Genomic DNA, 23,057 nt, shown 5'->3' with positions numbered 1-23,057 from the left:
TTAAAAGTACCACACGCCCCAGCAGGGAACTTCATTGCACTCATACAGCTGCAACACCGCATGCCAAGCCTCACGCAGACGCTCAGGTGGGGGCACTCAAACACACAGCAGGCAGCCTTGGCTTCACAGCAGAAACAACTGCAGGCACGGCGATTGGAGGATAGCGAGAAGTGAGACGACAAAGTCAGCGGATGTGCTTCGCACCTTAACAGGTAGCTTTCTCCTTGCTGACATCTTGATTTGAATCCCTTCAAGGGTGCAGCAGGCGGCTGCGCAACGCAGTTATCGTCTTTTCATTCCTAGCTTTTGGGTGTATAGTATAGAAGTATAGAATCTTGAATCTACTTTTAGATGTAGCTAAATGTAGTCATAAAATATCTTAATATTTGTTTAATTATATCAAATGTGCTTACATTTATTATATTTTTGGTTTCAGTTTACAAATAAATACAGCTGGCCCTAATGAGTGAAATAAGTGCCTGGGTGCCCCCAAAATTCTAATAAATGGTAACCTTTAATCTCATCTGGCAACCCAGCTATAAATAACCTGAACCAACTAGATCCAGGCAAACATGCAGTGCACGTAAAAAGCATTCACAGCACTTGACTTTATCTTTTGTTACATCACCGACATATTCCAAAGTAAACAACTAAGACATCATGGTATGCACACATTGTCTTAACCCTATAAAGCCTAAACCAAAATCAGATTATTTGTAAATAGAGTATTTATTGGTCCTTTTGAATAAACAATAAAAAAAATAAAAATTTTAAATCAACTTCCACAAATGAATTTTTATTTGTGTCGTATTTGATGCATCCGGTCACAATGCTTTAAATGCGTATATTTATAACATGTCAAAAATTTAATAATAAACAGATAGATAAAACATCTTAGTGTTTCCAAAAATCAGGAAGAACATTTTCCACTACGTATTAAGTATAGGTTTCTCTCCTTTCTTAATTGGGGCGCTGGAAAAGCACTCAGCTGTGTAATACTGCCCTCTAAGTCCTCACAAGGGTCACGGGGGGCGCTGGAGCCTACGCCAGCTGGCTTCGGGCAGTAGGCGAGGTACACCTGAAATGTTTTTCTCTAATAATTTGGTGAATTAATCCATTTGTTGTCTTCTCAGGATGGATACAAGTTTTTTTTTTTATCCCTAGATTCTGCATCTTTTGTTCTATGTTTGAGAAACATTCTATATAGAAGATGTTTTTTCTTACAAGCATTTTTCAACCAATTTGTCATCCAAGGATTATGAGTAGTATTTTTTTCTGCTTTGTGCATGAATTGTAATCTTTTTACAATATTTATTATATGAATGCATGCGTGAAATAATTATAGGCATCATTTAAGTCTATATATACACATGATCCCAAATTCTGCCTCTATGAGCAATTAAAATGAAAAATAAGGTTTAGACATCCATCCATCCATCTTCTATACCGCTTAAGGACATGAAGTCATCACATCAGCTTTAACGCAGGCTGTGGTAAAGTAAAAATAATAATAAAATTAAATAAAAGAAAACTATTTTAGGCATGGATAGGTATTAATCAATACATCCCATTGTCTCTCTAATAAGCAAACACTGATGTGATGACTGGTGTCATGCAAAGCAAATATATGTGAAAATAATGTGAAAAAACATTTGTAAAAAAGAAAAGAAAAAAAAGCCATGTACTTGCGGTGGCATATGGCTGGCAATTATTCTACCTGACGTCTATATATTACTTAACCAGGTCACTGATCATTTTTATTACATTTTAGGAAAATCTCAATGCACGTCGGGACTCATTTCAGGGCACACCGGCACAGAATTACCGGGTAAAGACATTTTGATTGATGGCTGAAGACAGTTAGCTCAAAATCTACTTCCTATGTAAAAGGGGCCATTTCCATCATAGTGCATTTCACAGAGCGCAATATTAAACTAAAATACTGCTTGACTGGCCCAAGGCTAAATGAGTGCAGGGACTCATTTCACATAATCCTCCACACCGGAGACCTATCACCTCTCCACAGTCACTCCATGTCCTGGCATCTGTAAGTACCTGGACCAAAATAACATCTAATCAACACATTCAAATCAGATAAAGACTAAACTCTGCTTGCAAACCTTGAAAGTCATCTGTAGAGTTTCCTGTTAAGTAGCATAGAACCCTTCCACTATGAGCAGATGCCAATGCTAAGTTTGGTTTAATTTATGCACCTCCAAATGCCAATTCAGATTGACAATAACACAAGTCAACCCAGAGCTACGTTACCAAAAAACAGAGCTAGAGCTAAAATTAGGCTCCAGACTGTTCAGCACTTTGCAGCAACCCAATGTGAAAGGCATAGTTTCTATTGTTAAGAACATTTTACAACTGTAGCTGCTAACTGTTAGTGTCTCACTAAAGTTACTATGAGAAAATGGATGTCAACCCACCAGGGAATTCAAGATTTGTAAGGGCTTAATTCGGTAGCTTTGGTGACTACGTTTACTGGGGTTGGGCACAAACCAGTGGTGATTTGATTGGGCCTAAATCACCAAGTCACAATTTTCAGATTTGATTCACGACCAATCTTACAATATTGTCATGTCCTGTTTGAGATGGCTTGTAATTATGTGCCTCTCTCTTTCTAAAAGGGGAAGTCAACCCAAACGACCAATCACAGCTCAGCTTCAGAAAAGAGGTGACTGGTTGTAGCCAGAGCCTTGAGAAACTGTGATGTCATCTTTAGTCGACAGCAAGTGGCAAAAATGGCCGCCCCCTAAGATGGATAACTCAAATTCCACAAATGTAATATTAATCAGAATGTCATGTTTAAACTAGTGAGGTCACATATAACATATTATTGCCAATAAATTGTTAAGGTTGATTTCCCCTTTAACTGTACTGGGGTAATTGATTATTTTATTATTAATCACAACGCCTCTGTTTCATAGTACACAGTCTGTTAAAAGAAAAAAATCGCTTCTACCTGTATACAGCCATTGTGTAACTACGAAAGGCAACACTTCCGAGTTGTATTCTGCTTTGCTCTCACTGAACACTTTCTGCGCAAATATGTTTTGCAGTTGTAGTTCATTCTCTGACCAATGACAGCTCTTTATTTTGGAATAATATATGATTTGATTGTGATTTGGAAGCCATTCAATGCTGTCAACACAATTAACAAATCAGGATTTAGAGGGAAAGTCCAAGCCCAAGTGTTTATACATGACAGGAATCTAATATCCTCCTTTTGTTGTGATTTTCATCAGAATGAACAGATCATACCAGGATTGTATTTAGAGTTTACATTTTCCTAGTATCCCTAAAAATAACACTGGTGGTGATCATATTTATTTTTCATTGTATTACTTTTTTAACATCTTATAACATCACGATTTTAAAAATTATTTTCAGATTTCACAATAGACATTTTAATTAATTTGTTTGATTTTGTACATAACTGACTCGGTGTTACATGAGTGATGACATATTTAATAGGCTAGTAGTAAAAATATGTAAAATGCTTTCAAAGTAATTTTACAACAAATGGCCATAAAGAAAGTCGTGCTAATTGTGTACCATCTTCACGGTGGCAATTATTTATAGACAGAATACCATCAGTTGTGTTTATTTTGTGAATCTGTACACATGTTGACCGTGTCTATTCATCATAAGCATGCATAACGATGGCTTCATTAAGATACTAAATGTTGTGTAAGCTGCAGATGAAAATTAATGCGGCTAATAAGGATCCATCCGCTGAAAGTGAGAATGCTAATGAGTCAATTAACGCTAGTGTTTGGGTGAACAATGAGATGCCAATAATAAAGAATATCATCATCAATATGGACTAGTCAAATATACTGTGGCAGTCATTAGAGCCATTGCATTGTGCGTGCATGAGTGTGTTTATTTTCAGAATGCTTAGGATTTGTACGTGTATAATGTAGATAAGTGGGCTCATTTCCAGTTAATAAGGAAATAAAAACCAGAACCGGCTGTAGTCCAAGTCACAGATCAATGGAAATGGGAAAAGGAAGGGGAGAGGACACTTATTGAAAAGAAAAAGAAAAGAAGGGATGTAGACAGTAAACACATGAGTGCAAATACAGAGAGGTGAGGATCTGACAAAGAAGTAGCGAAAGCTGGGATCAGGTGAAAAGGGGTGGGTGTGCATGCAACGTAGCAACGAAAGTATAGGCCATATGTTTCTAACAATTGAGCAATCAATCAAGGGTTGTATATGAACCATTAGTTCCCTTTGAGTTCCCATTCTTCATCTTACAAAGACATGTCGGACAATTGTAAGCTTCCAAACTCACAAATGTTATGGATGAATGGACAAAAATTCAACACAGCCTAACATCTTGTACAAAATATTTCCAGATGAGTGGGCACTGCAAAACTTTTTCTTCCTGCTCTAGAGTGGATGTTTTTAGTTCTGTCGATTGATTTTAAATGGTTATTGTTTTAGAAATAAATTTTTTTTGTAAATAACATCTTAGCAAGTTCACACTGCTACATTCGTCCAATCTTTACTTCTTTTGGGTTGTGGGATGACTCTTACCTTGGGTGGGCTCTCTGACCCAGGATATTCCCTCTGATCTAGTTTGTTCCAACGCTGCATCAGTTTTATGACAATAGGCTTGCTAAAATCCACCAGCTGAAAACCAGTCACATTGGCGCCACCGTGCATGAACCTTTCCAGAGAAATGTCTTTAAACCCCTGGAAGGAAACACAATGACAAAAAAAAATTGGTTATGATCCACTTCCACAGATCTTGTACCAGCTAATCATACTTAGCATACTCGCATAGGTTATCGACACTATTTATTCCTAATTAATATGGTGTCGCTTCTGCTGCTTGATAAGATTTCACGCAGAGCACAGCCCTCTGTGGTAGAGTGGACATATATAGAGTGATTCATTTAGAAACGAGGTAGAGTACAAGGTAGAAACAGGTGAGCTTGTTCCTGGACTGATGAAAAGTAATTGTTAAAAGCGTTGAGAGCTTTTTCCTGCTTGACCTCGTCTTCTGGCAGTCTTCTTCACGGCCCCCGGTGGGAGCGACTGAGAGATTAAAGATGAGGCGTTGCTAAATTGACTCTAACTTGTTGAATCAAGCGACAAAATGCAGCATATTACGAATCAATATTGACATTGGAAGACTGCGATAACAATGCAACTCAGGCATATGATCTGGAAACTGCACAACACATTGCAATATAAGGCCAGCAAATAGCTGAAGATGTCTTACCAGGTTTGCTATGATGTAGTGGTAGCCTTTTATGTGTTTCCCCACACTGACTGCCTGAAAAAAGATTGACAAAGTGAAACACATTAGGATTATGAAATGCTAGGTTACAAATGACAAAGTGGATTATGGACGATGATGTAGTCTGCATGCCAGGACAGTAGTTGACATTTGGTTTTAAAAAACGTTCATTAAAACTGCAATTACACACAATGTAATTAACACGACATTCATGCTTTGAAACAGATAATTCCTCCCAGGGAAACAACCGAGATTTTGGCCAAGCATCAAAGCTGCATGAAGCTACTTATTATCTTGGTTAGTTGGCCATTGTCTTGCCATTCTATTTCTACATGGCTGTTGGCTGTTTGTGTGATATCATATTACATGCGTGTGTCTTTAGCACAGGAGAAAACCTGAGCGGTGATACTGTGCTCAAAATTCTGCATGCTGTGACATTATAATGCATTAATATCATAATAGGATCAATTCATCTGTAGCTATTAAGAAATAGTGATTTCTACCACCCTCTCATATCAGCATCCACCCCCCCCCCCCCCCCCCCACACACACAAACACAGAGTGCAGCTGGCAAGGCCTGACGAACAGAGAAGTGCATCTCCGAGCAGGGACGCCAGCCAACACAGACGGCCATTGTGACACGAGTTTGTGTCTGTTGTAAACACTAATGTGTGTTTGTGTATATCTCCGTCTGTCTGTTCACTCACCATAGAGTCCAATTAAAAAGCAGTCTGTGTGTATAGCGTGTGTAGTTCAATGGCTATGCGCATTCCAATGCTAATGTGTGTGTTTATTTTCTTCCATTCACGTATGCGGCGTGAGCCCTAGATAGTTGCATTCATGGAGAATGCGTGTGTCTACGGAAGCGTGGACGGAAGACTGCAACTGCCAATGTGGAGTAAATATTTTTGAACGGTGAGCGCGTTCAAACATGCTTGCAAATACGTTCGAACATAATTTATCCTAAATTCTACAAACATAGCATATTGTCCCATAATGCCACAGTTACTTGCACATTCGCAGGGGGAAGAAAACACTTCTTTTTTTCTTTTTTTGGGGAGTATTTTGCCCTCATCATAGCATTACGTTAGAAAATTGAATAAAAAACATTGGTTATTCCTAACTATTATTATGTATTATTTAGAGGTGTCAAAATTAGTTGTTCCTTTAACGCCACACATTTTTTTAACGTATGAATAATGACCGCCCCTTACTTGGAAAGTCTGTACTGGGGGAATTCAGGTCACAATGCAGCAGACACGTCCACGTCAACATTTAACATTAATACATTTAATAATAATGCATATATTTGTGGAGACTGGCGTCAAGTTGAATTTTACCATTTAAAAAATGTGCAGAATTTCACAAGTTAGGTCATGTTAAAAATGAGTTAGCTCTTAATATGAAAATAAACATGCACTAAGTTGTCAACAACGGCTTACAAATGCAATTATGTCATCTATTGGCAGAAAAATTACCTCAACACAAATCAATATCATACTTGTTTTTTTTGTTTGGTTTTTTTACAGTAAAGTACAGTACATATTTTTAATTTTCACTCAATTTTTTGAATTCATATGAAAGTGTTGTATCAATGACTAAAAGAGTCAACCATATTTCTACTAGTTTAACATTTGTTTCCACTTTTATGTTAACAAGAGTATGAAAACATTTTATTGTACATTTAAAACAGATATAAAATGTGCAATTAATTACGATTGAACATTTTAATTGCCTGACACCCCTAGTATTATTAGGTGTTGACTTGCGCATACGTAATTCCATACCTCGTGGCATTATGGGAAAATATGCTAATATGTTTGTAGCATTTAGCCTACAAGTACGCTGAATGCACTTGTGAGTATGTTTGAACTGACCTTGCGAGTACATTCGAATTTATACTCGAAAATACTCGCCAGTCAAAAATGTTTACTCCACATTGGCAGTTCCACGCTTCTGTATGTTTCAGATTCTTCTCACTGTATCATGTATTTATAGCTTTGGTTTTCCAACTTTTTCTGCCACGTCATCCCTCACAAGCCAAGGAAAATAACTTGACCCCCGCCCACCACACATGTATTATAACTACTACAGTAAAAACAAACAAAGAAAAAGTGTGAACATTGATCCTCAAACTCATTTTGAATAAAGGTCAGTCAGCATCAAATTCTAACATGATCAACCTCCAACAGCAGTGGTGCAATCTAACTGGCCTGACCGGTTCAGAGGGCAGACAGTAAATTAACTTATGATGTTCTGTGTAGCTCATATTTCTCCATTAACTTCAGGGGGGAAATTAATGTTTTGTTTCATTCAAATAGGGCATGCTGCCACACATTGCCTGAAGCTGACAACTAGCTGGCAGACAATTGTGATGCAATGGAAACATCAAAATGGAAACGTGCCATTCCTCCATTAATTACTGTAATTAATAATGTTCTGGAGAGTCTACTGTGCTGGCAAGTTGTAAAAGTTTTTAATTGTGTTAATTAAGGGCTTTTAGATTTGGTTCAATTCGGTAACATCGGCATATTTTTGTGATATATTTTTCCCCTGACATTTCCTTTTGCAATAAGGTATGCCCATTGTCCTCAATGGACACACGTATATAGACAAACAGCCATTCACACTCACATTCACACCTATGGACACACTGTAAAAAAAAAGGTGGAATCCCTGAATAAAACACTCAAGAAAATGTAGAAAATGTTTATTTGGTTAATTGAAGACCTTGGGCTGTATTTTTTGGTGCCCAGCGCAACGTGCAGACCAATCTGCATAGAGTCGGGTTCGACTGACTGTTAGTTTTTTCGCAAGTTGGTGCAGTGTGAAGGATTTCCAAAAAGCATTTTTTTGCGCCATCCTGGTCATGAACACAGCCGATTTGGTTCACAGGCAATTGAAGCACCTCCTCTCATTCTCTTTAAATACTGATGGCGGGAAAACCACACTGACTTAATTATCATGCATTCAATAACACTAAAAAAGGCAATGTAAACATGCGGAAAAACGAATATGCTCTTACTCGGGTTAAAAAAACGGAATTCAGAATTTTAATTTCACTGCATGTAAACGTAGTCACTAACCATACTTGCATATAGATAGCAAACTGAAACATCATCAATAAACATCAGTGGCAGGACTACATGTTAGGCAGTGGGTCAGGCTGGGCCGGGCCAGTGCGCCGAAGTCAAAATGCCAGGGCTGATTTTTTTGTGCCAGTCCAGCCACGTTCTAGTCCAACAGCAGGTCAAAGAGTGCACAATAAGCAACTGCAAGCAGACCTCCACGGGCCTTCCGCAGTGTGTGATGGTTGTTTGTTTACTATATATAAGCCTTGCGACTGGCTAGCGACCAGTCCAGGATGTACCCTTCCTTTCGCCCAAAGTCAGCTGTGATAAGCTACAGCTCACCTGTGACCCTAATTCATTAAAATTGATATATAGCGCCAAATCAAAAGAGTAGTTGCCTTAAGGCACTTTTCATATGGAGCTGGTCTGATGTGTGAAGAGACCAACGGAACCCCCACATCAGCAAGCACTTAGCGACAGAGGCAGAAAAAAAATTAAAATCCCTCTGAGGCCTCAACCAGACCCGAGAGAAAGAGAGAGAGAGGAAGAGTGGAAGGAAGCATTTTGAACCAATTGCACAAGCCACTATATGATACAGTGATTAGTCGTATTAATGGCATTAGTATTTCTAAATTAATTGTAATAATTGTAGCAGAAGAAGAGGATAAGCGGTATGGAAATTTGGAGAGTGGATGGTTGGATGAATGGAGAATAATAAAAAAAGAAATTCCTAATAGTTGTAGTATAATGCATTCAATTGACTCAAGAACACAATTACTCTTCATTATGTACAATAAATAGTACGTTGTAGTACATTGACAGCACCTGTTCAAGCATGCTCTGTAGTCTCTCTGGCTCCAGGTCAATGACAAACTTCCTCTCTTGACGGCGGTCCAGGTCTTCTAAAAGTCGTCGATATCCAGCCTCGTTGAAACTCTCCACACAGATCGCACTCACCTGAGTTAATATAAATTCAAACAAATTAGTCAGGAGACAAATGTCCTGTAATCTGATCACAAAATTGCAAAAACAAATAACAGAAGTTTAGATGACTGTATGGTCATGCAAACCACTTTGTATACACGCTGCATGATATGTGTGTTTATTTTGGGCCGTTTCCAGAGTTGTGTGTGTGTTTGTGCGTCTTCTTACCTGCCAGCCGTTTTGGCCCGCTCTCTCCATGATTGCCTGCAGGATCGCATAACCTAGACAAGAAAGAAAATGGAGAAGAGAAAATAGAAGCAATTATATTTTGCCATTTTTACAAAAAATGTTAATGCTTCATATTCCCATCAGGGTTCAGAAAATGTTTGATTTCATCACAATTACAACACAGTGAGCGCATATTGACAATATCAGCAAAGTGCTTGCAGGTGTGCATTAAAATCTAGCAGACTCATCAGCCCATCTCATTTACCGAAGCAATAACCTGAAGTCTTGTCTTCCAAGGTGGAGGGTAAAGCACTTACCGTAGCATCGCTCACAACAATCCTCTCTTGACCAACACATCATGTACACGATGATGTGCCAAACACTATTAGACTGTGTGTCAATGGACGTTTCTTGTTTCTGGTGCATTCAGTAAACACAATGTGGAACGCTCTGAATTTAAATGCAGTAAAGGTCAGATAAATTACATAATTTGAGACATGGCATTTGTTATGTGGCATCCATGTTGAGTTCAGATTTGAAAAAAAACAAACACATTGTGTTTGACTCTGGGTTTGTCTATGGGAGAAAAGCAAACTTTTTTGAAGCTGAGAGAAGAGGGAAAATCCATCAGAGCTAGTGCACAAACATTAGGCATAGCCAATACAGCAATTTTAAATGTCCTGAAAAAGAAAGAAACAACTTGTGTACTGAGCAACAGACAGCAAACAGGGGTCTATTTCACAAAGCAGGTTTAGTGAGAACTCTGGGTCAAGAAACCCTGAAATGTGGGAAACTGCATTTTCCGTTTAAGAAAGGGAGGTAATTGAAACCAGAGAAAAAAAGGTCATTCTAGCCTGTTTCATAAAAAGAGGTAATTTAAGGTCTTGGTCAGTTACCATAGTAACTTAGTTCCATGAACCAAACCTGGCCGGTTGCAGGTTTTCCACAATGAACCTCGAGGTTTTCTTTGTCCCCGCCTCCTTTCAGCCACATTTCCTCATTTATAAAGTCCGCTGCGGCGAGTTTTTGCATAAATACGCCTATAGTCTATAGCGTAAAGTCCACTTTTGTCACGAACATGGCATGTCCTTTTGACAATGACCCTATTGATGAAGGATGCCGCATTGTTGCGCAGGGAATTAAATATTCGTCGTGAAATTGTTATAAATATGCTGGCATTTCCGTACAGTTATTTTTTGAGCGTTACCGTTTCACATCACAGTCCATCATCTACATACACAACTTAATCCGTCCTTACATTTGCAACATTACCAGCCGTAGTCATGCGCTCACGTCACAGCATATATTGTGTGTTGCGCTCCGTTTTTTTTCTTATAACCGTTCGAATAATGTTTTTATATTTCATCTTAAGTGAAGTGCGCTTCTCCCCTGCAAGATTGCACCTAAATTATATGAATTAATGAGTTACCAATCAACAGGTTTCCCCTGTAATATTATTGTTATTGCAAAGGACTACATTTAAATTTACGCATTGACCCGAGCAGCAACGTTCTCCCACGCAGCCTCCTCTATGGGGAGCCGCTAATGAGTTGCACTTTTTTTTCTAAAGACATGTTCAAATTCGCCCTATGATCGCATTAAGATTTTCAGTTGAGAGGGGTAAAAAAAAATAACGCGGAAGCAGAGGGCGCCGCCGCACACTGCGCTTCCCTGGAACGGGCTCATTAGTCTTTATAGATGACGTAACTCATGATGGTAGCAGTAGAATCAATTCTGAAGTCTGAAAATTTAGTTTGTCGGGCATCAGGGGAGGAAAGTGTGAGGTCTGCTTATTTCGAGCCTTGTGTTGTATTCAGTTATCTTCAAAAAGGCAGTCCATGTATTAGCTCTCATTAGGTTGTGCATGTGCACCTAAGGAAGAGTCCAAAGTGTGTACCTACCTACTGTATGTACACAATATATAATATACACTGAACTGTATACTGTATTTGTATTCAGGTAAGTGTGAAGCGCAGTAGTCAAGTGTAAAACAGAATACAGTGTCGCTGCCCATTTTCCAGCAGCAGAGCCTAATGGGAGCCAATAATGTTGGTTCCTTCCTTGGCCAAGTGAGCACGACTACAAGTCTAAACATCCGTCCTTTGCTGCATTTCTCCTTCATTTCCCTCTCATTCTCTCCATTTCAGTCTCCTCCCACTTCTGCTACGTGCCACTGGATATCAACAGATGTTAAGTTGTGATATTATTCCTTACTATTCTTTCTTCCACTCGTTGAAATCACCCCCACCTCCTCCTTGTTTTTCCGCCAAACTGCCGTAACCGTCTCTTTCTCACCGACTTGTTTGTCCCATGCCCTTCTCATCTCACACCTGTCCTTCATGCTTCCTCGCTTTCTGGCTGGCTAGCCAACTTGACTGACTCTTGTGTTCCGCCTCTCTCTTCACTTTCATCTCTCATCACCAAGGGTACGAACTCAGACAGCCTGGGCCAAGGGAGGAACAGACACGCATAAACACAAGCGCACACACAACACGGCTCTATACCATGTGACGTCTGACCTTTATTTCCTCTCTGTGCTTCGAAATTGCTCAGAAGTTCTTGTGCATTATGCGATGGTTGCATAATGGCTGTCACCACTATGTGCCTGAATGACTAAAAGTTTGAATATGTACAAAGAAAAGATGTGGAATGCAATGTACTAGCTGGATGCTCCCACGACTGTTTCTGCCAAACGGGTAAAATGAGGAGTATATTGTATATAAAAAGTGATTTGACACCCACAATTTTATCAAATTTGAGATGAATTACAAGTGTAGCTTGCCAGAAGACAAAAATGATCTCCACCTATAACCTATAATCCGTTCAGCAATGCAATTTTGCAGTTTTTGAAAGATCTCTAAGGGCTGATGGAGCATTCACAAGAAGGAGTCATGCTATTATATAAGTGACAATATGCCTTTCAACTCTGTATTTCAGTGTGTCTGGTTCATTTCAGTGAATTGTGACAATTGGTGCAGACCTCTCCCAGAGAGTTTTATACAGGTGTACTGTGTCAATTTTTAAACTACACAAGGTGTGCATGTCACCTCCAAATCAAATTTACCCTGGAACGAAACATGACACGGATGTAATTGTTGGTTTTCACAAAATTATCAAAGTAATAGATTTATTTTTTGTAACATTATATATTTGCTTGTGTTAGGTCTTCAATTCAAACTTCATTTTGCGCTTGCCGTTCTCCCCCAAATTTCACCAGGTGAAAACCATCACAGCTACCTACAGTGTAATTTTTTTTTTACGGCTGTCCTTACCACTTTTACGTTATGCCAACAGCATGCACTAGTTGTTATCATGAATGAAAATACAATTCAGCACCCACTATTTGGGATTTTAGTAAAAGATCGCAATCAACACACTCACCAACAACGGTTGCGGTTTACTATAGTGAACAACTCAATTTCACACCAGTTATTTGAGAGATCAATTGTGAGTGTAGGTGCAAATAAAAAGCCCCGTTTATAGTGCTGTGTCGTTTCAACTTGACAACATGCACTAATTAAACTTGATTAAAAAAATTAATAAAATAAAAAAAATATATATATATTTTAAATACAAAACCATCATCAAAAGCTTATAAGGTTCCACTGGCTTTGATGTTCTTTGAAGTCTTTTCAATATTGTTGTATTTGATATAACAAGGTTTTTATGGAATGTGGGAGGAAACTGAAGTCGGCTAAATCCTGGGACAATAAGCAAGCTACAAAGAGCGCACCATATTCCAGTGGCGAGCGGTCAATATAAGCTACAAATGCGGTGCATGCCCAAGCACTTCAATAAAATCATTGAAAATATTTATCTGACAGTGTCCTCTATTATACAATACCTTAGTTCTACTGTTTTGCTCTTAAATACCTGAGTAATTTGTCCTGTTTTCGTTGCGGAAAGCTGAAAAGCCGACAGCTTGTTTTGCGCGTGCGCAATGAGATATCAAGTTGTGTCAGTTCGTAGAGGCTGTTGTCTGTACATGCGTGTTGTGAATGGCAAAAAAGCTCTCAGTGACGCAGCTTATCTGCCACAACGCGCATGGGCTTATTTGAAATGTTCTGCGGTTAACAGTCTGTGGTTCAGTTCATCGCCGAGTCACTGAGTGCCATTTTCCCAGAGAACTTTTGAGGAAAGGAAGAATCGGTCGTCCTGCTGAAGTAATCATCACGAAAACAGGGAAGAATTTCGTCCGTCACTTTCAAGCCACGTACGAGACACATAAATGGCTGTTCACAAGTTAGCAAACTTAAATGTTGTCGCTGCACTGTCATTTTTTCCTCTCCCGGTGTTACGCTCCACGATGTTTTGTGGCCGTTTGTTTGTTGTTGTTTGTTAGTGGTTGTGAGTGGCGAATGCAGGCTGTGTGAGCGCTCCTCCCTGATTGGTCGACCTTGTCCCCGACTCTGTCCAATCAGGGCAAGGGAGGAGCGCTTGCCGTATTGGCCTCAGGTGCGGGGCTAGCTGTGGTCATTAGTGGCCACAGCTTAAAAGGATGGTGGTTAGGTCGGGAGCGTTCTGGCTGTTTGTGTGTGTTTCCCCCCGTTTGTTCGTCCGTTTTGTAGCCAGCCCTACCTGGGCTGTGTGTTTGTTCCGCTTTCCTTTTGTTTTAGTGCAATTTAGACATAAGTTTGTCCGGTCATTTTTAACCCACTGCTCATTCGTGTTGACATGCGCCATAGTTCGTCCATTCATTGATCAACCCATTATTCATTCGATCTCCAGCAAGTCAGTTTCTGCTTCCACCATGTTAAAGACTGCGCCTCGCACGTTCCGAATTTAAAGGGAATGAGAGAAGTGGCTTCCATTGGCCGCAAATCTGTGTTCACTCCCACAAAACAGCACGCTATATATATATATATATCAATTGACTCGCTTACAATAATAGTAGAAAAAGAAGTCCTATCTTCTTTGTTTGTGTCTGCATGACAATGCCTCCCAGTGGCCACGGCGGGCACACCAGAAGGAGCAGCGCAATGAATTGGATTGCAGCATTAAATAGCATTCATGATTCACAAACTGTTTGGTTCTTTATGTTCAATTTAATAATAATATTACCCTTATGTTTTTATGAAGTACAACATTGTGCTAGTTGTCCTCATTGAAAAACATAAATGATCAATAGAATTTCCATTCATTTCAATGCTAAATGTTCTTCAATGGTGATTTGTGTTACGAGTGTTTTGAGTTAAAAGCGTGGTCACTGAACAAATTAAACTCATATCTCAAGCCACCACTGTATTTGTATGCATTTTGTGTGCTTGTGGGCTCTCTCTTTACCTCTATCCGTATCGTAGAGAAAGACAAATCGGCTCCAGTCGTAGTGGTCCAATAGGGACAGCAAAGCCCCTCTGATGGATGGCCGCAGCTGCAGGGTAAACTGGGCCTCTCCTTCGGTGGGGAAGCTGGGTGTCACCAGGCTGATGTGCAGGGCCCCACAGAATGATGTCAGCGTGTTGACTGAGCGTTTGTCATAAAGGCCGAATATGGCGAAGACACCCCTTGAATACTGAGAACAGACTGCGAGGGAGGGGGTGGAAAATGGCGGAAGGAAGAGAACGGTGATGAAAAATGATGGAGGGAGGCGGATGAAAGAAGAAAGAAAAGGTGATTAGAAACACTTAACGAGCACACATAAATACAATACTATGAAGAAATATAGTACTACCTTTACATTCAATGCCATTTTTCATGCAACATATAACATACCATTGGAATATGCAGCTATACTAAATTTATGTTTGTATTTATTTCAAATGATTATTAGAGTATCCAAACACAAAACTAGAGTCAATAGCAACAGCAAAATAAGCTGTCTGGCACAGGCAGTGAAAACTTGGCACGTTTCATAAATCTGGTGATGTGGCCAGATAGTATAGTCCGTTATCTTGCAGTGTGTTTATAAATATCTAGCTAGAAGAAATTACTACTACTATTCAAGGGGAAGCCATTGATTTTAACATTGTTTTCAAGTTTATAGCTTCTTATCCTTAATTAAGAGCAGTGTTGGGAATAACGGCGTTTAAACTAACGGCGTTAGGTAACTCCGTTTTTTTTTTCCATGAACGGACCAATTAATCTAACTAATTATTCTTCCCATATTTGAAACGCCGTTATCGGTATTGTATGTGAAATGTGTTGCGTTACAATTCATTTATTAGTTTCAAGGCTCGAGGTAAGCTTACAAGACGTTGTGCGAAACAGTCACAGTTATATCATGCAAGTCTGGAGTTGCGCTGTTTTCTGACGTAAATCAATCAATTAACATGTCGTTAAATGCGTAGAATTATAAACTGAAGATATATCACCATACTCTCTTAATTGAAAGTGTACAAAAGTTTTTCAGAGAGATCAAGTGGAAGCTGATGATTTTGAGGAGGAAATGGAGTATTTAATTTTAATTTTATTTTATTTGAAAGGGACAATACACATTAATGAACAACAAATTAAGTTGTAAACATGCCAGATTCTAGCAGCAGTTGCTAATTTGCATCTGTAGTAGTTATAGGGATGTAACGATATTCGAACATCACGATACGATATGAAAGTCACAATATGATAATTATCACAATATTGTGGGGTTTGGTGATACAAAAGTCACAATACCTGTATAAAAAAAAAGGATCTCATACTAAAAACATGCACACAAGATTGTGCTTTTGTACATTACAGCAAAAAAAAAATATTATAAAAATATTATAAATATTACATATAAAAATACGTAAATATAATATATATATATATATTTATATATATTGAGGCACTTACTTGCTAATGCAAGCACACATTGAGTTCCTACACATATTGACTCGGTACTTCATTTGACCATTAGCGTGGATTTTAAATATAGAAGGGCCAAAACATGCCTTGTGAAAACTGCACACAAAAAAAATAGCCACCAGAGGGTGGAAATCAACCTAACTTTTTAACAGATGTGCTGCTTTTAATATCATAACATTACGACGACAATATATTGGGGCAGTTTTAATATCACAATATTGCCATTATCGTGACATCCCAAGTCCATCCATCCATTTTCTTCGCTTGTCCTCACAAGGGTCGCGAGGGGCGCTGGAGCCTATCCCAGCTGGCTTCGGGCAGTAGGCGGGGTACACCCTGAACTGGTTGTCAGCCAATCGCACATCCCTAAGTAGTTATTTCAATGCTTTTGGCCATGAGAGCATTAAGCACTGTATATTTCATAGCATTGGTGATTTATTTTATATATTATTATTTTAGCCCGCAACAATCATAAAAAATGTCCGTGACATCCTGGAGGGACTGGCTAGGACTGTCTACAAATTACCTATAGTTGACATATGTGCCACAAATCACCATATATCCAGTATTTATTTTGTTTTTATTATTATTTCTGTAGTAATTGGCAGTAGTAGAACATACATTACCGTTCCAAATTTAATGAATTATTATTATTATTATTATATGATATGTCATTATGGAGTGAGGCATTTGTGTGACATAAATGTAAAAAAAAACACCCTAGCCTGGACATAGTCCTTGTATACAAATCTAATAATAATAATAATAATAATACTATAATACATTTTAAAAATACTTTTTTTTTTAAGTAGTGAAAATAGTTACGTTGCCTGGTAACGAGTTAGTTTTATTATGAAGTAATTAAATTACTAACTCAGTTACTTCTTTAAGCAAGTAATGAGTATCTATAACTAATTACTTTTTTAAAGTAAGGTTCCCAAACACTGCTTGAAAGTCATGTACGCAAGTCCACAAGCACTACCACCTTCATCAAAAACGGCAGGCTCACTTTGAAATGAAAGTTGTTTAAAGACACAAACAGGCCCTTCTTCATTTTCCCAGCATTTACTGGCTAACGTCACAAATGGTGTTTCTTGTGTTCGTGTTTTATGGTCAGAGTTTTGAACTGGAGCTGCATCCAGCATCATAAGTCACTCGCCACCTTATGATACATCACTTTGGAGTAAACAGTGAGTCTGCAGACTTTGCTTTTGGCAACAAGCGGCTATCACTGGGTACTTCATCTTTCTTTTCTTCTCACATCTGTCAGATGCTCCATCCATCCTCTCGCTCTCTCTTTCTCGCTCTCTCTGTCTGCCTCGGCTTGCACCATGAATGTTTCTCCACGCTTGCCTCCGCTTTACTCGCCTTTGGTTCCCTCCTTCCCTCCCTCCTGGGACTCAGAGTAATTCCATTATCAGCTCTAAGCCTCAGTGGGGGTAAACAGTGAGGGACATGCGGCTTTGACGCGTCGCCTCGTGGCAATTAGACAAAGCTGAGACCTCTGCACCCAGCAGGCGATAAGGCGGGATTTAGTCTTTGATTATGACACAAGCTAAATGTCTGTCGATTTAGAAAACTTGCATAGAATGTTCCTCAGCTGAGTTATTTAATGCAAGATGAGTCATGGTATCCTCTAAATCAAGTACAGGGTGATATGTATTTAAAAAAATATATTTTCTAAAAATCTTTCTTTTATAGTATAATGTACTTATTGTCAGCCAATTTCAATTACTGTCTTACATTATTTCAAGTTTTACGTCCAGACAATATTGTCCAAAATAAAACAAAGTAATAATAAATAAAGCAAACAAATAAACAAACTAAAAAATATCCCTGTTCGCACTATATTGCAAAAAACACTGTCATATGCAAACCAACTGTAGGTCCTCCTCCTCTTGCTTAATTTAATTTTGTACAAGTTTGTATTTGTACTTACAAAATGGTGGTTATAAGCAAAAGGTCACAACTAAACACTTTTGTTGCTATGAGTTTCAATTGGTCTCATGTAACAGCCCCCCAGTCGACATGAATTATTCCTATGTGGCTGGAATTTTTTCAGCCTACGCCAGGTTTGTCCAAACCTTTCCCTCAGAGGGCTGCATACAGAAAATTAGAAAGATCCAAGGACCACTTTGAATTTTCTTTATCTTTTTTTTCTATATATATTTTTTTACTTTATCTTATTAAATACTGTAAAACTAGTCAATCAGTCAAGCCTCTATATATTGTTTATATAATGTTAATTAGGAAAAACTGCTACTTTAAGGCTTTCTGTTAAAGGTATTAAGGCAAATAGTTTAGGATTTTTAATTTGAATTGTATTTTTTTTAGGTTTTGGGGTGCGGTAGCCCTGCATGTATCCCACTAGAATAGAGCCCTCCACTGAGCTGCAGCTGAATCTGCACATTTATAACCAAAACAAGAAACATTTTATGTGATATGCTCACAAATCGGACCTCGAAACTAAGCAGAAAGTGGAGGAAACCATTTTAATTGCTGAAACTGAATTATATTTATTCTTCACACTACAGGGCTGGACCAGCCATCTGGCATGTAGGGCAGATGCCCGGTGGGCTGTGGTCTTTTGAGACAGATGCGGTGCTATTTAATTATTATTTTTCCTCCATTTTACCCAAAGAGACGGGCCCACAATTTCAAGGGAGCGGCTCAATAATCCATTTACAATATGGGCAGCAAACTAAAACAGTCAAAAATACATTAGTTTGCAGAGCTTCGTGGTGGCCAGGGGTGGTCACTAGTCGGGTCAGGCTGAGCCGGCATGCCTAAGTCAAAATGCTAGTGGAATTTTTTTGTGCCAGTCCAGCAGTGTTATAAAGATACATAATGGTCCTATTTTACCTGTTAATTTATTTGTGTTTTTGCATATGTAGAAAGCTTTGCAGTAGCATTTCTCACATCTCCCCGCTTTTTCAACATCTACACTTGTGCCCCCCACACATATTTATAAATTGTTTTAATAGCATTGAGGGCCATGTCAATCTTAAGTTATAGTACATGCCACAGCCCGCTGAAAGATTGACGGTGGGCCACAAATGGCCCCTGGGCGGTTAGTTTGGACACCACTGGCCTACACAGTGGCTAAAACAGAGTCTCCAAGGCCGGTGCTTGTGAGCCCATATCCAGCCTGTTTTCCACGGTCCCCCTCTCCAACATACCTAAATAATTGCAGAAGCCTGATAATGATCCTGATTATTTGTTTCAGGTGTGTTGGAGGTGGGAGACATGGAAAACAGGCTGCATAGGGGGTGTTGAGGTCCAAACTTTGAGACCCCTAAACTAGAATGACCTGGTGCCTTCATGTCCGAACATGTGGATATTGTACTCAGATTTTTTTTTTCCGCCCATAAAAGTTACCTTCAAAGGAGCCGGCAAACATTCTGGTCGTGAGCATCTTCATATTTGACAGAAACTTGCAAGGGAAATAACTGCCATTCATTTCTGAAGGCATTTGGCTGATAAAAGATGCTTCTTAGAGGAAAAAGATGATGTCCTCACACTCTCTGTGGGCAAACGAGGATCCACATACAACTGCATTTTTTTGACAGCTTTGTTGAGGAAAATGACATTTCCTTGCTCTTAGATGAATTTTGATTTTGTGTGTGTGTGGCAAAGCATTTGAACCAAATACAAGTAAGTCTCTCTCTGAATTCTGTTCCCAAGCCAGATTATGTCATTTTATGGAAATTTTACGAAAGCTACCGGTCGAGATGGAGTTTTGAATTCTATTTTTCCACACTCCTCACGGGTTTCTATCAATTCAAGCAGAAGGGAATGATGTTTGCCTTGATGCAAAACATTTTCTTTAAATTCAATATGCCCAGGCTTAGAGACAGCATTTTAATAAGCACGCCTACCTGAAATGTATTGAAATCTCAGTATGACTCAGTCTGACATCACCTGGCTGCCGTCTCTTACTTTCCTTCATGTTCTCTCTCTCTGATACAAATCTGCATTGTCTTGCTCTCAGCACAAAGCCTCTAAACCAGTGCAAGGCTGCAATGTGCCAGACAGGGGCCTCGTTGCAATAAAACATGCACCAAAACTGCCTCATAAGCTTTAATGACCTTAGGTGGTGCATCAGCACCACAGCCGACACATCGGACACAATAGCTCTCCTGGGACCTCACGGGTACTCTCAAGATTAGCATTTGTTTAATTTCTTCTCTTGTTCCCGTGTCTTTGCCTGCTTCCTAATGACTTTGCACCGTCATTTGTCTTTCTCATTCTATACTGCAAGTCTCTATTCCGTGGACCATACAGTATAGTGAGCCTTGAAATGTACTTTGCAGCTATCTCTGTTTTTGCAGCTGTTGCTCTGCAGAGCATTCCCCTTTTTGTTTATTCAGGAAGCCATGTTTTAACAGCTCAGGATTTATTTTTTCAGGTGAATAATTGCATTTTGTTTAACACACTCATAAATAAACCTCATAATTATTTACTGTACCCTCTCCTACAGTGTCGCAACAGACACATTGTGTACTGATAGTCATCTGCAGACTCACGGGATAAACATTTACTGCACAACGTAAACTATAAAGCAGTGTATGGTACATTATGTTTCATGTGCAGCAGATGACTGCAATCCTTTTCCTATAGAGCTGAACTGGAGTCTGACAGCTGACTTTTGGTGGGAGGTGGGGTACACCTTGGACTGGTCGCCAGTCAATTGCAGGTCACATACTGTAGAGACAGGCAAAGATTCACACTCACATTCCCACTTATGGACAGTAAAGCGTCTTCAATGAACCTAATGTGCATGTTTTTGTAACGGAAGAGAAGGCCGGCCAAGACATATACTCAACGGTAAAGCACACGTGCTAATCGCGCAGTCACTGTGCTGCCTGCGGGTATAACAAAATCGGTATATTTCTCAAAATGTTTGAGACGTTAATTCTTCCTTTTCCCAGTTGGTTCAGAAACTGGTCACACAGATTTACCTTTCTAAACAGTTTGAATGCATAATAACCAACTCCCCCTCTGAACATTGATGTTTGGTTTTAAGTACTCCACTGCTGTTGATACAATCCCTACGAAAATCGATTTTTTCCCCCCTTCATTCCAGCACATTCTATCCAAATCTACAGTCTCACTCGCAGTAAACCAGAGTCACGTGAAACTGGAGCCTATTCCATCTGACTTTAGGCAGACTTTCGAACAAGGTGCCAGCCAACAGCAGGGGAAATACAATTACCGTATGAATATAGTAAAAGTTAAAACGGCAGTAATGCAATCTCCAACTGCAGATTGTGATTAGCATTGAAATTAAGACTGATATGGTGCACATTGTGAAAGGTCAGAGTCCTCCGGTGATGCAATAGAAGCTTAAAATTATTATGCTAAAGCATCTGGCACTCAGCGCCCACAGTATTATTTTCAAAGTTTGTTGCCATAAAGTTGGCCTTGGACATTCTCGGAATTAATCCACTACCTCTTGCTAGCGTTATTTTATTTAGCATTTAATGAGGAAGAATTGTGAGCTTTCCACCTCTGAGATTTTATTGGCGTCGTTGTCAGTTGCATAGTGCTTAGGGAGCAATGACTTTGTGTCTCTCTAGTGGTTCACTCTCTTGCCTTGTGTGCAGGCAGACTGGGTTCACTTCTGAATCAGTGACAGAGTGAATATGAATGGCTATCTCTTTCTATGTACTGTACTGTATATGCACTGTGATTGACTAGTGAACAATCCTGGGTTTTTTCTTTATTTGACCAGAAGTCAGCTGGGAAGCACGGTGGAACCCGGTACACAAAAGCAGTCAGAAGATGGTTGGGATGATGGATGGATTTTGAAAAGGTCCGCTGTCCATAACAATACACCATGAGAAGTGGGGGTACTCCCAAGGTTTTGGGGCACTCCACGTAAATAATTTTCTAACTCCCCTGTCAGTCATGGGCTCTTATAATCATCATCACCACACAAGCACATTCTAACACCGACCCGCCTTTACAGCACTAGAGTAGACCAAGGTGCGTTGTTTAATAGTGTATGAGTATGTTAACTCCCTGCACAGATTTGAAATAGTTGAAGTCACAAAGGATCAACTACTCCAATGCACATTTAATGACACCATAATAACTTATACAAGTGTACATAAGTAGCACTATGCAGAGAATATACAGTAAAACTGGGAAAAATCAATACGCAGGCAGGGAAGTTCAGACACCTTATGGATTTCATATCTAATGCTCTCAAATAGAAAGTTACATGGTCAGTGAGAAGCAATGTCTTCATAAATTGAGAGTGAGCGTTCTGTTTTATAAGGAATTTATTTTAAGTCATCCAACATTTTGTATGGTCTGCCTCACCTCCCTATTTTTCCAACAAGAGCTTGCTACAAGCACACAAAAACGCAGGGGCCCTACGTGTAAAGACATTTATGTAAAGGAGGTCTGACAGTGGGAAGGGAGTATTTAGGGGGAAAGACAAAAAGGGCATCTCGTCGGTACAGAATCACAAATTACAGGGTCAAGATCTTGTAAGGTCGTAATCACTCCAGTTACAGACTAAATCACACATAGGAAGAACTGCGTTGCTATATTTGTGGATTTTCCTGATTGTGGTGACCAAAAGCCCATATTGATTGAACAGGCTTTCCCCCAGTGTTTTATAGCCTGGCAGTCCGCCAGGTATTTCTTGCCCCACCGCCAGGCTAAGCATCCAACCCCCATGAATAGTAGAACGTCCCCAGCCGCCATGTAACAAGGCACGAAATAAGCATTTTCGCATTGCAGTTTGCAGGCAAAATTAGCATTTTGTGCCTCATTAAAACAC

The 23,057-nt window shown here is 39.4% G+C and overlaps 1 protein-coding gene across 8 annotated transcripts in view; it reads right to left on the bottom strand.

Annotated features, from left to right (window-relative positions):
* The window catches only part of gria4a (glutamate receptor, ionotropic, AMPA 4a), a 123,527-nt gene that overhangs the window by 58,296 nt on the left and 42,174 nt on the right, over positions 1-23,057 (bottom strand). For all 8 annotated transcript variants that reach the window (XM_086080988.1, XM_086080989.1, XM_086080993.1 and 5 more), the window contains exons 3-7: positions 14,765-15,004; positions 9,482-9,534; positions 9,155-9,286; positions 5,241-5,294; positions 4,550-4,708 (exon numbers count right to left, since the gene is read on the bottom strand). In XM_086080988.1, coding sequence (XP_085937114.1) covers positions 4,550-4,708; positions 5,241-5,294; positions 9,155-9,286; positions 9,482-9,534; positions 14,765-15,004 — 638 coding nt within the window. The remainder of the gene's footprint in view (positions 1-4,549; positions 4,709-5,240; positions 5,295-9,154; positions 9,287-9,481; positions 9,535-14,764; positions 15,005-23,057) is intronic.

The sequence above is a fragment of the Leptonotus elevatus genome, chromosome 7 (assembly GCF_054856555.1).
Source record: "Leptonotus elevatus isolate MCC_2025b chromosome 7, RoL_Lele_1.0, whole genome shotgun sequence".
Lineage (NCBI taxonomy): Eukaryota > Metazoa > Chordata > Actinopteri > Syngnathiformes > Syngnathidae > Leptonotus > Leptonotus elevatus.
Note: the sequence above shows the minus strand (reverse complement) of the source record. Positions and strands in the feature narration are given on the sequence as shown.